At 41.8% G+C, this 13,725-nt stretch overlaps 1 protein-coding gene across 7 annotated transcripts in view; it reads left to right on the top strand.

Moving 5' to 3' along the window:
• HECTD4 (HECT domain E3 ubiquitin protein ligase 4) overlaps positions 1-13,725 on the top strand; it is a 137,300-nt gene that overhangs the window by 58,233 nt on the left and 65,342 nt on the right. For 5 of the 7 annotated variants that reach the window (XM_058656828.1, XM_058656826.1, XM_058656825.1 and 2 more), the window contains 10 exons: positions 191-331; positions 4,608-4,840; positions 5,214-5,359; positions 7,154-7,224; positions 7,814-7,919; positions 8,482-8,602; positions 9,221-9,349; positions 11,506-11,630; positions 12,797-12,950; positions 13,423-13,523. In XM_058656828.1, the coding sequence (XP_058512811.1) occupies positions 191-331; positions 4,608-4,840; positions 5,214-5,359; positions 7,154-7,224; positions 7,814-7,919; positions 8,482-8,602; positions 9,221-9,349; positions 11,506-11,630; positions 12,797-12,950; positions 13,423-13,523 (1,327 nt within the window). The remainder of the gene's footprint in view (positions 1-190; positions 332-4,607; positions 4,841-5,213; positions 5,360-7,153; positions 7,225-7,813; positions 7,920-8,481; positions 8,603-9,220; positions 9,350-11,505; positions 11,631-12,796; positions 12,951-13,422; positions 13,524-13,725) is intronic. The other 2 variants (XM_004595287.3, XM_058656827.1) reach the window with 1 other exon arrangement.

Here is a 13,725-nt window from a genome sequence, read left to right as displayed (position 1 = left end):
CGTTTTCACATAGGAGTTAAACAAAATTAAAACTGAAATACATGCTGAGTCCCAACCTAGTGCTTTGCCAAGTGAACCTGTGGGAACAGGAATGTGGAAGCCGAGTCCTCGTCTTCCCTCTCATTCTCCAGCGGTGTTTAGATAGACAGATGGGTACACAATAATTGACTGAAATGTGCTCTTTTTTCAGGAGCCTGTTACGATACCGTGAACAACATGCTGTGGACATGCTCCAATGACTATATTGACCAGTGGTGCAATCCTGGGAATCAAGCCTTCCATTATGTCTGCCAGAGACTTGGAGTGAGCCACATCATCACTGAGCCCAAAGGTGAGGTGCTGGGCTGGTCTGCCCTGAAACGTGAGAGAAGACAGTTGTGTGGATAGGTGGGAACGTAGACCAGCCACAGAACATGTCACCTGCCTTTACCCTTCGAACTGAGAAACCAGAAATCCTTTGTTAGCTGTAAGGGTTGTAAATAAAGTATGTAAGTAAATAGGACTTTTGAGATGGTCCATAGATTTTTGGTTAAAGATGATCGCCATGCTGACATTGTTAGGACCTTGTGGGAAAAAAGGAATGCATTATTGCTATGTGGCCTGGTTCTACACGACATGCTGTTGTAATGCCTTACATCGCTAATGACTCATTTATGCACAAACTCATAGTTAGGATCTGTGGTTGTGTTAGCTGGGTCTAAGGTTGGCCAGCAGAGCAGCTCTGCCGGGGTGAAGCAGATGGCGAAGGCCCCACGTGCCTGCTTGTGGGAGCTGACCTGGTTTGGAGCAGAGCACAAACGAAGCTCATCCCCAGCAGTGGTGGCCTTGGTGGTGGCCTTGGAGAGGACAAGTGGCTGAGCAGCCCAAGATCATGATCCTGAGCAGTCACGCAGTGGTCTGGCAGCCCAGTCAGAAATGGACCAGTGACGTTGGGTAATAAGAAAGCCTCATGCAGATCTTGGTAAGCTCACCGCACAGCTTCCCAGAAGAGGCTGTCGAGGGCCCAACTTATAGGCATATTTCTGGCCGAGCCTGAGCCTTCAAACGTATGCACAGATGTTATAGGGCCCAACAGAAGCAAAACTAACAGAGTAAAAAACCACCTAACTTTGATGTGATCCCCTAAACATCGAGATCCTTCCAGGGAGAAGGTATTGGTGGCCTGGGGCTGATGCCACAGCACAGTAGGCTAAGCTTCTGTCTGTGACATCAGTCAGGTTCCTATATGGGTGCTGCCTCATGTCCCATTTGCTCCACTTTTACTCCAGCTCCATACTTCTAGCCTGGAAAAGCAGCAGAGGATGGCTCAAGGCCTTGGGCTCCTGCACCTATGTAAGAGACTAGGAGGAGGCTGCCAACTACTGGCTTTGGATTGGCTCAGCTCTGGCCATTGCTGCCATATGGGGGGTTAACCAGTGGATGGAAGATCTCTCGCTGTCCCTTCTTTTCTCTGTAACTATTCTTTAAATAAAAATAAGCGCCCACTACAATGACCTAGCAGCTAAAGTCTTCACCTAGAATGCGCTGGGATCCCATATGGGCACTGGTTCTAATCCCAGTGGCCCCGCTTCCCATCCAGCTCCTTGCTTGTGGCTTGGGAAAGAAGTCGAGGACGGCCTGATGCCTTGGGATCCTGCACCCTTGTGGGAGATCTGGAAGAAGTGCCTGGCTCCTGGCTTCGGTTAAGCGCAGCTCCAGCCATTGCAGTCACTTGGGGAGTGAGTCATCGGAGGGAAGATCTTCCTCTCTGTCTTTCCTCCTCTTTGTATATCTGACTTTGCAATAAAAATAAATAAATCTTAAAAAAATAAAAATAAAGTAAAATAAATCTTTTTAAAACTGTTAATGGATCAAGGTATTTAAGCCTAACCTTTGACTAATCATTAGTCGCTAAGTAATACAGGTGAAGTGACCCATAGTAAGATTTATAAATAAAAATAAGAATAATTAAAATAAGAAGGAAAAAATAAGTAAGTATTCAGGAAAAAAAAAAAAACTGAAGAGAGAATCAGCAGCCACAGCTTCAAGGAAAAGGCTGAGACAGACTAGAAAGCAGCGATTGTAACATCCTCAAAGAAACAAGGAAACCTAGGCAAGACTGAAGGATGATGAGTGGCAAAACAGAGAATTTTGAGAAAGAAATTGTTTTTCAAAAACAGTCAAGTAGAAATTCTAGATTTGAAAAATGTAGTAGCAGGAAAAAAATCTTTAGATGTCCAGTAGCATATTTTAGCTGGGATAAGAAAGTCACCAGAATTGGGACATAGATTATCCTACTTGAACAGATAAGTGCACTTATGAGGGATTCCTAAGACAGACCATTCTGTAAAATTTTGTTTTGTTTGGGTTGGTCTGATGTTTTCTCATAAATAGACTGAGGTTGTGGATTTGGGGGATGAATGCTATGAAGGTGACATGATATTCCATGTTATTACATCATATGCCAAGATGTGTAATATCAACTGGACTCATTTTCACTGATGTTAAAAATTATGCTTTGCGAAGAATCAAGGTGGTGGAATAGGGCTCGTGAGAATCACTCACCTATTAAGCTATGTGACATTGATTGAATCACGTATTCATTACACTAGGAAATACTGAAGTGAATAAAACCACCTCTGAATTAAAAAAAAAAAAATGACCCTTTGGTTTAAATGACATCTATTAGGCTGCTCCACTATGAATGTGCTTGTTTTTCCTTTCCATACTTTCCATAATCTGATTAATAGAAGCTAGTTGGTAAGTCCAGACCACACTCCAAGGGAGGGTGAATTAAATTCCATCTCCCAAAAGGAAGCATATTAAAGAATTAGTTGGACATATGTTAATCAACATAATAATTAATATTTTTTGACTGGTTTAAAATTATCTTAAAGCAAAGCATATGGTGACATTATAAGACAATGCATGTATATATTTTTTTCTAGCTTTGAAATTTGTGGTTTTGTAGAAACTTACACATTTCACTTTGGTATTTTATTTGTTGGTGTTAAGTTGCTGATAGTGTTTCCTTATTGTCTAGTATCTGTAAGATATCTATAATACCTGGACTTTGATTCCTGATTTTGATATTTGCATAAATTTGTTGGAAATTACTAAATTGTACATTTACAGCAAATGACTTGCATGTTATATAAGTTGCATCTTGAGAAAGGTGTAAAAGAAATTCAGTTTTTTCACCTGCGTTCCAGACAATGAATTTGTCTCTACTTACTTATCTAATAGGCATTTGATAACTTAGTATATGTAAAACAAGCTCTGTTTTATTGATTTATTGAGAGAGAGAGAGACCTTCCTTTTGCTTGTTCCTGCCTCACAAGGCTACAGTGGTCAGGGCTATGCCACGCCAAAGCCAGGTCTCCCACATGGGTGCAGGGGCCCAAGGATTTGGTCATCTTTCAGTTTTCCACTGTTTTCCCAGGCCTTAGTGTAGAGCAGGATTGGTCATGGAGCAGCCTGGAGCTGTGGGTGATGGCTTAATGTGCTGTATCACACCACCAACATCTGCCACATATTTTTTTAAGTGATTTATTTATTTATTTCAAAGGCAGATTTACAGAGAGAAGAGACAGAGAAAGAGATCTTCCATCCACTGGTTTACTCCCAAAGTGGCCTCAGAGGCTGGAGCTGGGCAGATCCAAAGCCAGGAGCTTGGAGCTTCCTTCAGGTCTCCCAAGTGGATGCAGGTTCCCAAGGCCTTGGGCCATCCTCTATTGCTTTCCTAGGCCATAAGCAGGGAGCTGGATGGGAAGTGGAACATCTGGGGCATGAACCTAGTGCTCATATGTTATGCTGGTACTGCAGGTGGGGCTTAGCCTACAGTGCCACTGTGCTGGCTCCTGCCATATCTTTTTGTAGCTTTAAGAGCTGCCTGCTCCTTCAAGATGGCCTAATTTCTCATTCCTTGCAGGCAGTTCACTTCAGCTGGTTTTAATGGGAATGAAAAAACTGCCTTTTGTACTTTGCTATTCAGGTTGTTTTCACTCTCGTTTCTTGAATGTCTGTAACCCTCCTTGAGAGTTATGTAAAAGAATGCTGTCAGGCTCACAGGTCTCACTGACGGATGTCTGGGCTGCCATGAATAAATGGAAGGAAATGTTGAGGTGCCGTAGGAGGAGCTGTTTATGAGTTTGGGGATTCTACCACACAGCAGTGAAAGAAAGTGGCGAGATGCGACTAGTTGGTTACCAGCAGAGACTATGGGATGACATGGCCTGAATTCAACCCAGCTCAACTTGGTGTGCAAACTAGGGCAATTTACTAAACCTCTTTGACTTTTGTTTTTATGCTTAACACAGTAGACTAAGCTTATCATTGTTTTGTTAGGTGGTGCATGCTAAATGCTGGGCCCTTGGTCCAGCATACAGAAGGAGCTCAGTAAATGGCAGCTGGGGCAATTAAACTTCGGCAGTGTTTGAGGCAGGCAGGAGGTGTTTATTGTTTGTTTTTAAAGTGTTCTGTAGCAGTAAGAAGGAATTTTTAGCAGCAGTGAAGGAGATGAGGGCCCCCAAGGACTGTGTCCGAATGCAAGCACGCTTCATAACGCCGACGTCTGTGTTTCCTATAGAGGGATGGCCTCACGGAGTGTTTTTGTTTTTTGTTTCCAGAGGAGGCTATAACCACGAATGAGGTTATAAACCAGTTACTGCACCATGTTGGTGCGATGTGCATACACCAACTCAATCTTCTTGCCACGAATCCCAATCTTCCAATCACAAGTGTTTTGGGCAAGCAGCATCCAATTGAAGCACACCATCTTAGCAGTATTTGTGACATTATGGAGAAGGCCATGGTTAACGGCGACACCTGTATTATACGCTGCATTCTTGTTGTCTTTCAGGTAAATACTTTGTTCTGAGTTAAATAGGCTGATACAGAAAAAGAAGTACAAATCCGAGCTTCATTTAGCTAATTTGTACCAGAAGAAAATTTTAGTAACATTCCTGTTTTGCATCTTGCCATCTCCACTCCTATAAGTAGAACTGTCGTCATATTCATTGTGCTATAGTTAATGGAGTATTTCTGTGTGTAGCTCAATTCAATTAATACGTGTAAAAATTTACTATAATTATATCATACAATAGAAAACATGATGGTTAAAAATCTACATGATCATCCATTCATAAAAATACCGACCATGTACTATTTTCACAGTGATAATTTGCTCCCCAGTAGGATTAGCAGTTTGAGATGTACCGCTTATGTCTGTGTAGGTGGTGTTTAAATTTTTCTTCAGCCCACAACCTGAAAGGAATCGAGACATCATCCGGCGGTCAGGATTGCTGCTCTGGCAGCTGTTGATGGCACCCAAAGATCGGATTGGCCCCGAGGTTCAGAAGGAAGTCTGCCTTGCCATCAGGTGAACACCGAGTGACTTTCTAAGGGATCTCTGCAGATGACTTCTCTGTTAAGATATTCCCTGCCAGCTGGCAACGGGGACGCCTGTGTCCTACCGTCAGAGCCTTATGCTTTGAGGACAATTTGAGAGGAATGTGTGGCTACATTTCCTCATCTCCTGCTTTTGGTCTTGAAAACCAAAATCAAAGCCAAAGTTACTTTAAGTGGATAATTTGATTATTTCCAAGCAGGTGTTGTTAGTCAGGAGAGCATGTGGTAGGTTAGGGGCTGGTGTAGTGGCATGCCAGAGTAAGCTGGTGTTTGCACTGTCAGCATCCCAAACCAGAGTGCCAGGTTCATGACCCAGTTCCTTTGCTTTTGATCCAGTTTCCTGCTAATGCACTTGTAACAGAAGATGGCTCAAGTACACGGACCCCTGCCACCCAGGAGGGAGGCCCGGGTAGCATACTTGGTCGTTGGCTTTGCCTGACTCGGGCCTGGCCATGGCCTGGCCATTGTGGCCTTCTGGGCAGTGAATCAGCAGATGAGAGACCTTTCTTTGTCCCTGTTTCTCCCTCTCTCTCTGTCACTTTGACTTTTAAATACAAGAATATTTTTAAAAAAGAAGAAAGAAAGAAAAGAAAAGCAGCAGGCTTTGACCATAACCTGATCTGGACTGTAGGGTTTGCTCTATCTGCCACTCACTGTGAGTGGGTTGAGGTTTCTCAGCTACAAAGTAGGCATAAAAATAGCACTTACTTTTTACAGCTGTGAGGTTTTCATCAACAGAGACCTGAGACAGGGTTAATATTCAGCAGTACTAACATTTCTTAATTTGCTTAGAACCTTGTCAGGTAACAGGGAAGCATTTATGAGCCATTTTCTATTTTTTGTCACTTAACCTATCACTGGAGGAAGGGGAGGGTCATGAACTTTTATCTAGGAATGTTGCCTGCATGTGACCAAGTATACCTAGGAGAGGACTGAGTCATCTCTGAACATAACTAAGGTGAGCATAGAGGATGGAGGATATTTTCTTTAGTGAATTATACATTGGGTCTCCCTTGTTGAGCATTTATTTGATAATTAAATCTGTTTCCATGAGAAAACTTCTGTGAGTGATGAGTTTGTTCATCATCTTACCTGTAGTGATGGTTCCATAGGTGTATGTGTATGTCACACCTCTACACTTTATGGATGTCAAGTGTCAAGTTTGGTATAAATAATTAAGAGGAGGGGCAGGTGTGTGGCACAGAAGTTCTTGGTTTGACACACTTCTCCACTCCTGACTCCAGCTTCCCTCAGAAACAGCGCCTAGGAGGTAACACATGCTGGCTCAAGTAGCTTGGTCCTTAACCATTCGCCTGCGAGACCCAGATTAAGTTCCCAGCTCCCAGCTAAGCCTGGCTCAGTCCTCACTGTTGCAGGAATTTGGGGAGTGAACCGTAGCAGATAAGAAATTTTGTCTCTCTGCTTGTCAAATAAAATAAATTTTTAAAGGGACAAAGAAAAAAATTCTGGTGCCATTGGATTCTAAAGATAGTTGACTATTCTTGTTCTTTTGGAAGAGCCGAGAATTGGGTATTGTCTTTGTCAGGTGACTTTTAGGGAACAGTCTGTCTGCCTAGCTGAGCTGACTGCATTGGCTTTTTGTAGCAAAGCATGCTCTTGAACCAGCTCTGCCATCTAGCCTGAGTTTTACATAAAAGGCATCTTAAGGGAAAAAATAAAATTTTCAATACTTACAATTTGAATTTTTCAGAAAATTTATTTAAAAATCTTTTTTTTTTTCTTTTTCTTGTTTTCATCATTTCAGCTCTGGCTTAAATATCTTGTACCCAGGGGAAACTGAAATCAATAATTTGTTAAAGCTGGTGTTAACCGAAGGTGAGAATTATCGCTTAATTATCCTGAACAACCATTGTTTTGGCTTAAGGTGTATATCAAGGCAATAGATACTTTTTTTTCTTCATATTTGTTGACATGTGTTTTGAATGTACCTACATACATGCTAACATTCCAATCATGTTATTTCATAGAGCTTCCGTTTTTTAAACCTCTTTTTATAACAGGCTTAGCATAATGCCCCTGTCGGTGTTCAGCAAGTCTTTCAAAATCAAGATGTCTCATTGATTTCTCACCCAGTTTTATTCACACATGAAAACATAACTTTCTAACAGCAATGTAAGATGCTGTGTTAAAGCCATTGTACATTTAAAAGCAGTGTTAATTTAAGAAATTACAAATCACACGTTCTGATCTACCAAGGGAGTGATTACCTTTAAATAAGGAAGTACTGGCTAAACATGCCCAATTGGTTGTGATGTTGTTTATTATTCGTTGTTGCTGTAATTTATCTGAATGGCTGGTGTTCCTAGATTGTCGGCAATCAACTTGTTCGAAAACTTTTTAAAGACAGTGTTAGCTTTCTAAACCCTGTTGCTTCAGTAGCTCACAGCGCTCTGTTCCGTGCCAGGAGAGAGGAACAGCGGCCTTGCCCAGCTGCGGGATGTGATCCTAACCAGCCTAGCCGAGCAGCTTCAGAACAACCGATTTGGCAGTGATGAGGATGATCATTACAGGTGACAAGAGCCCATTCTTCCCTGTTAGCCTGGTCTTCATGTTCTTCTAGACAGTTACTTTACATTTCAGTGTGTTTGATCCAGTGTTCATCTGTTAGCTATAACATGCTCAGTAGCATGCGAATCCCAGAGCATGAATCCCGGTGGAAAATGATGGCTTGCACATTGTAGTCCATTTGCATTGCATCAGTAATAGAACTCGGTCCTGAGAAAAGGCTACTTAGCAGAAATAGCAGATGGAACTTACTTAAGAAATCTTGGTAACAACAATGGTCCAACCCGCTGGTCTGTCAGAGGGTTGAGTGGGTATGTTAGAACTGGGAGGGAAGGAAGGTGTCAGGTTTTTGTTATGTATAAAACACTTACACTAGACGGTTGGGTACCATTGTTTCTATAAGTTTGATTCAGAGACTAAGTTGTTTGCATCTTTGCTGAGTAAGATGATTTGCTTACAGAAGTGATTAATCCTGTATTTTGTATCTGTTTTATACTAATTGTGTTCAGTTTACCCTTTTACTAATAAAGAATCACTGTTTTATCACATTTTCCCTGCATTTTAAAGATTGAATGATGAACTTCTACACTATATCCTGAAGATTGTTGTACGAGAATCCTGTATCTTAATCACCAAGTGCCAAACTGTTTCCACGGATGATTTTCAAAAGCTCCTTTCAACTGTGCCTGTAAGTAGAGATGTGTTTGACAAGAACAAAATTGCTCAGTGTTCCTGTTTTCATTTTGCTGTAGTGAGAGGTGTGTGTCAAGTGGTTCATCACTCACTTGACAAAGGTAGACTTCATCTGTGCCAGTCAGTGGATGGCTCTGCAACGAGACAAATGCATTGGAAGCACGTTTCCTGAGGACGGTCATTCCTCTGCTGACATTGCTTTGTGGGATGAATCGTTGTACCAAATTGCAGTGATTTTATTTTACCAAATGAGGGATTTTTCTTCTGCTATTAATTTTAATCTAGCATTATTTTCTAAATCAGCAGCAGCAGAATCTGACCTAACAATGTTTTTAGGGCTTAGAGACTTCCAAAATGGAGGTATGTGTGAGGAGGCGGCTAAAATGAAGTGTTTTGAATGAAGATTGTATAGCAGAATTTGTAAAGTTAAAGGCACTGTATCAAAGAGTGTTTGAAAGCCACCTGAAATATACTGCCTGAGAAATGAACTTGGTCTATTTTTTGTAATTTCTCTTTTTTGATTTCCTTGTTCACATGTTTTAAAAACATGGGATTACATGATTGCTTCTTTCAGTGAAGTGTAGGTCATTCAGTGCCCTTGTTTGTGTTGAAGGCTGCATCCTCGTGCCTGCGCTATCTGATGGCGGTTCAGAATCACCTTCTCAGTAACACTATCTTGATTAAACCCGATGAGAATGATGACAGTGACAACTCCTTGCAGGGAGAGACATTGAAGGTACAGGTAAACACCAAGCTTTCCTCTAACGATGTGAAGCGCGCTTCACTGGCTAACCTTCTCTGTGTTAGGGATGTGGGAATTCACCTCATGCCTTAGATTCTTGGGAGAGGTAACACTAGGCCACCCATTTCACAGATTTCTGTCGTCACATGGTGGCCACCATATTTGTGACACTCATAATGTGTCGTCCATGTGCCAACCTTTCTGTGCTTTGTCTATGTTCATCCTCATGTAAGAACTGTAAAATACAGCGCGTAAAGTGATCCCATTGGCACCTGGACATTCATAACATATGCACACCCAGAAACCAGGGAGCATGCATTTTAAACAGTTTCAGTATTTCAGCTGATTTTATATCCTCTTGATTCAAAGAACCTTGACAAAGTGATCATTTTCTCAATCTTTGTATTGAATAGTTTAATTTCTATATCTGTAGTTCATTTCAGTCTGTAATTATTTTTAAATTAGCTTCTGTGTAAACTCACTCATTTGTTCCCACCTGACAATTTCGAGCAGCGGTTGTTATAATTGTGGCAGATGCTCAAGGTGGTAGTTGGTGGTGTTCTTTACAATCTCATCTTTCCGAAAAAATTAGAAAAAAACTAGTGAGAACTTTATTCTTCCTTAAAATATGGACTTAAACAGCCAAAAAATTTACCAAGGAAATCGTAGTTGAAGATAAAAGCCATTGCATTTTGCCATTGTCTTACTCCTTCAGGCTTAGAAACTATATGAATCCTACATGTGCTAGTTTGCGTTTTTATAAACAGGAAAACATGCATGAATTTTTGTTTTAATTTAAATTGCTGGTACAACCTAGTTAATTTCTCTTACCTTAGTTGCTAGATCCTAAAAAGAGACAGTAATGTCTCCTTATGTGCGGTCCAGAGGTGAGGCCTGTGAACACCCGGCACTACGTTGTCACATGGGTGTGTCTGTAGGTGACCGTAGAGACTTGCCTTGCCTCTGACCAATAAAGTACCTTTTATTATTATTATTATTATTATTATTATTATTATTATTATTTTATTGAAAAGGCAGATTTACAGTGATGGAGAGACAGAGAATGATCCTCCATTCGCTGGTTCACTCCCCAAGCAGCTGCAATAGCCAGAGCTGAGCTGACCGGAAGTGAGGAGCCAGTATCCTCTTCTGGACCTCCCTCGCAGCTGCAGGGTCCCAAGACCCTGGGCTGTCCTTGACTGCTTTCCCAGGCCACAGACAGGGAACTGGATGGAAAGTGGAACCACCGGGACAAAAACTGGTGCCCACATGGGATCCCGGGCGTGCAAGGCAAGGACTTTAGCCACTAGGTTACCGCACTGGGTCCCCAATAAAATATCTTAATAATACCAAAAGACTCCAGAAAATTCTACTGAAAAAAAAAGTTTTGTGTATTTGGGAGGCTAAGTTTTATAAAAGTTCAATTAAGCCATAGCAAGAAGTATGAACTCAGTAAAAGCAGAATAGGCTCCATTCTAGGGGGAAAGTTAAAAACACACCAGTGTAACCTTAAGAGTTAGTTTGGTTTATTGGTTTAATATCACATAATTGCAGAGTAACCATTTCTTTGATGTTCATTAGTGCTTCGTAAGATTTGACTTATTAGTGTTTGTAATTCCGTAGACTTTCTAAGAGTTATTTTTCATGTTTTATAGCCTGTAACTGCCTGCTATTTTCATTGAATTTTGCAACTTGCCTATTTTTGGGGCTAATGGGTTTCAGAGATGCAGTCAAAGCTCACTCGTGCTGTTTCGGACTGTTGTATTTTGTCTTGTTTTAGTCCCCACAGTGCCTTTCACAGTTTTGTTTTTCTGTTCAGCTGTCCTCACACCACCCAAGGCTGCCTTCCCTGGACAGTTTCTGGGCTGGCCGCCAGGCGCGCTCTTGTGCTGGACGGGATGGGAGACAGGCCTTTGCTCCCAGGGTCTTGGTGTGCTCCCTGGGAAAGACCACTTATTTCTGCCTGCACTCCAGCTTTAGCCTCCCCAAACCAAATTGCTACGTGCCATCCCTGCAGGCTTTCCTGCTTGGTCATCTTCCGGCCACTTCATCCTTTCGTTGAGAAATGTGTCATCAAATGTATGATTTTATGTTGTCATCATTAGTGTGAGTTTATCACAAAGCTTAAAAGTAATATTCTGGTGTTTTCTACCTAGGAGCTAAAGGTCAGTATTTTGTCTCTTGCCACCCAAATCCTGACTGGATGTGATGAAGTGTTGGAAATGCTACAGCAGGTCACAACCGCACTCATAAACAGCGACATAGCGGACCGTGAGCAGAGGTGAGGAATGGATTGGGAACCATGACCTGCTGCCCTTCAGGAAGAAAATGTTATTGACCAAAACGGAATCTTTAGAACAAAATGTTAAATCTTCATTTAATATGGAGAGGGATTTTTGTGAAAATAGGTTGAAATGCATGCATCTTAAAGTCAAGTACAGTTGTTTGCTTTTACGAATGAGTTGCAAATTGTGTTCTCTGATGACTTGAATGTTGGAAATGTTGGTCTAAAAACCATCCTGCCATGTAATGTTTGTTTCAGTAATCCTGGCTGTCCTTAATTCTTGCACACTCGCAGAGGGTTAATGGAAGGCTGAGGCTGAGAATGTTCTAACCAAGATAGGTGTTGGGAAGGGGCATTTGAGATGTGGAGGGTGCCCACATGGTGCAGGCCTGGCAAGGTGTGAGAGCTTGGGGATGCACAGTCTGTTTCCGGTGCAATTCAAGTATCCTTAGTGTCCTTGGAGAATTTATGCAACCTGCCTCTTTGTCTCACATACCTTAAGGAAGATGGGAATATTAAGAATATGGTTTCAAAGATGCATTTAAAATATCCATACTGAGAAAGAAGAGTGGTGATTGTCAGGGGTGGGAGGTAAGGGAATGGGGATTTATTGCTCAGTTTTTATAGAATGAAGAGAGTTAAGGAGATGGATAGTGGTGAAAATGGCACAGAATTATTTAATAACTGACCTATACACTTAAAGAGGTAAATTTTATGGTGTGTATATTTTATCATAATAAAAAAATCAGGAAGACATATTCCTACCCTTGTACCCCATATAAACCTCAATCTCCCTAAACCAGAAGTAGGTTTTACAGCGGTGGACAAACAATGTTGTGTCCATTCTCTTCCAGTCCTTTTTGGAATTTTGGTGTATTGCAGCCACCTGGAGTCCCATAGTGCAGAGACTTTGCAGGTAGTAACTGCCTAGAGTAGCCATTTACATCCTAAAACCCACTTATAAGTGCTTGAATCGCAAAATCTGACCAAATCAAGATGAAACTCCTGAAAAGTTTCTTCCCTCTACCAGGAGTGATAGGAAGGTGGGAAATTTTGCAGACTGAATTGCCTGAAGAACTTACCCAGCTTAAAGAGATTTCAGAGTTGCTTCATAACATGACTGTGCACTGCTTAGGCTGTGTGTTCTCTTGAACTTTTTGTAGGTTAAAAGGCTTGGAGCAAGTTACTAAGGCTACTATGCTTGGTCACCTCCTTCCGGTGTTACTCACCTCCCTGATGCATCCAAATTTACAGACTCTGATCATGGCCGATGCCCTGATGCCTCAGCTAGTCCAGCTGGTGCTCTACACCAGCCAGGTATGAACGATCTCTGGTATGCCAAAGGGACCAGCTTTTTAGTCAACTTCTTCCACAGGCAGCTGTCTGCAGGCAGCGTGAACATGATCATGCCTTTCGGTAACCGAGGGAAACAGGGATGAAATCAGGGAAAGTCCCGTTTCATAAAAAGTCATTAGAATGTGCAGGGAAATAATTTTATTTGTCTGACTAAATTACTTCATGTTAAAATGCTACTCTGCGATGCTATTCAAATATGCTGTTCTATTTGGTGCTCTAAGCCCTTGCCTGCTAATATTGCCTAATCTGCTAGTGTATTCCGTTCCTGAAAGAAGCAAACTGTTAAGTGCTCCAAGTGACGGAGCATTTCTTACTTAAGTAAGGCACAGTGGGATCGGGAAAAGACTCAAATGCAGATTTCGGATTTGATTTTAGTACCATCTAGATAATGGGTTCTGAGCCGTTGGGCATATGGGATGATTTTGTGTTTCAGACGGCTTTGCTGCTGAAAACCCAGTGTCCGGTTTTTGCCGAGGTGGGCTGCTCCCCGTGTGGTGCTTCGGAGTCAAAGTGCAGGCTGTTGCCCGATGAGAGGTAATGGGTGCTGCATCCTTACACGAGTTCCTTCCTTGCATTCTTCTGGTACATTCCGCATCTTCCTTTCACAACAATGATTAACTCTCTGGGAAAGGAGGAAGACGTCAAGATCACTTACACATTGTGGTGTAATTCTTTGGGAGTTTATAAGGACAGGTTAGAATGGGTTTCCCTGTAGTTCAAAACTGGGTAGTTCAAA

Source organism: Ochotona princeps, chromosome 29 (assembly GCF_030435755.1).
Source record: "Ochotona princeps isolate mOchPri1 chromosome 29, mOchPri1.hap1, whole genome shotgun sequence".
Taxonomy (NCBI): Eukaryota; Metazoa; Chordata; class Mammalia; order Lagomorpha; family Ochotonidae; genus Ochotona; species Ochotona princeps.
The sequence above is the reverse complement of the archived record's forward strand: the minus strand, read 5'-3'. Positions and strand labels throughout refer to the sequence as shown.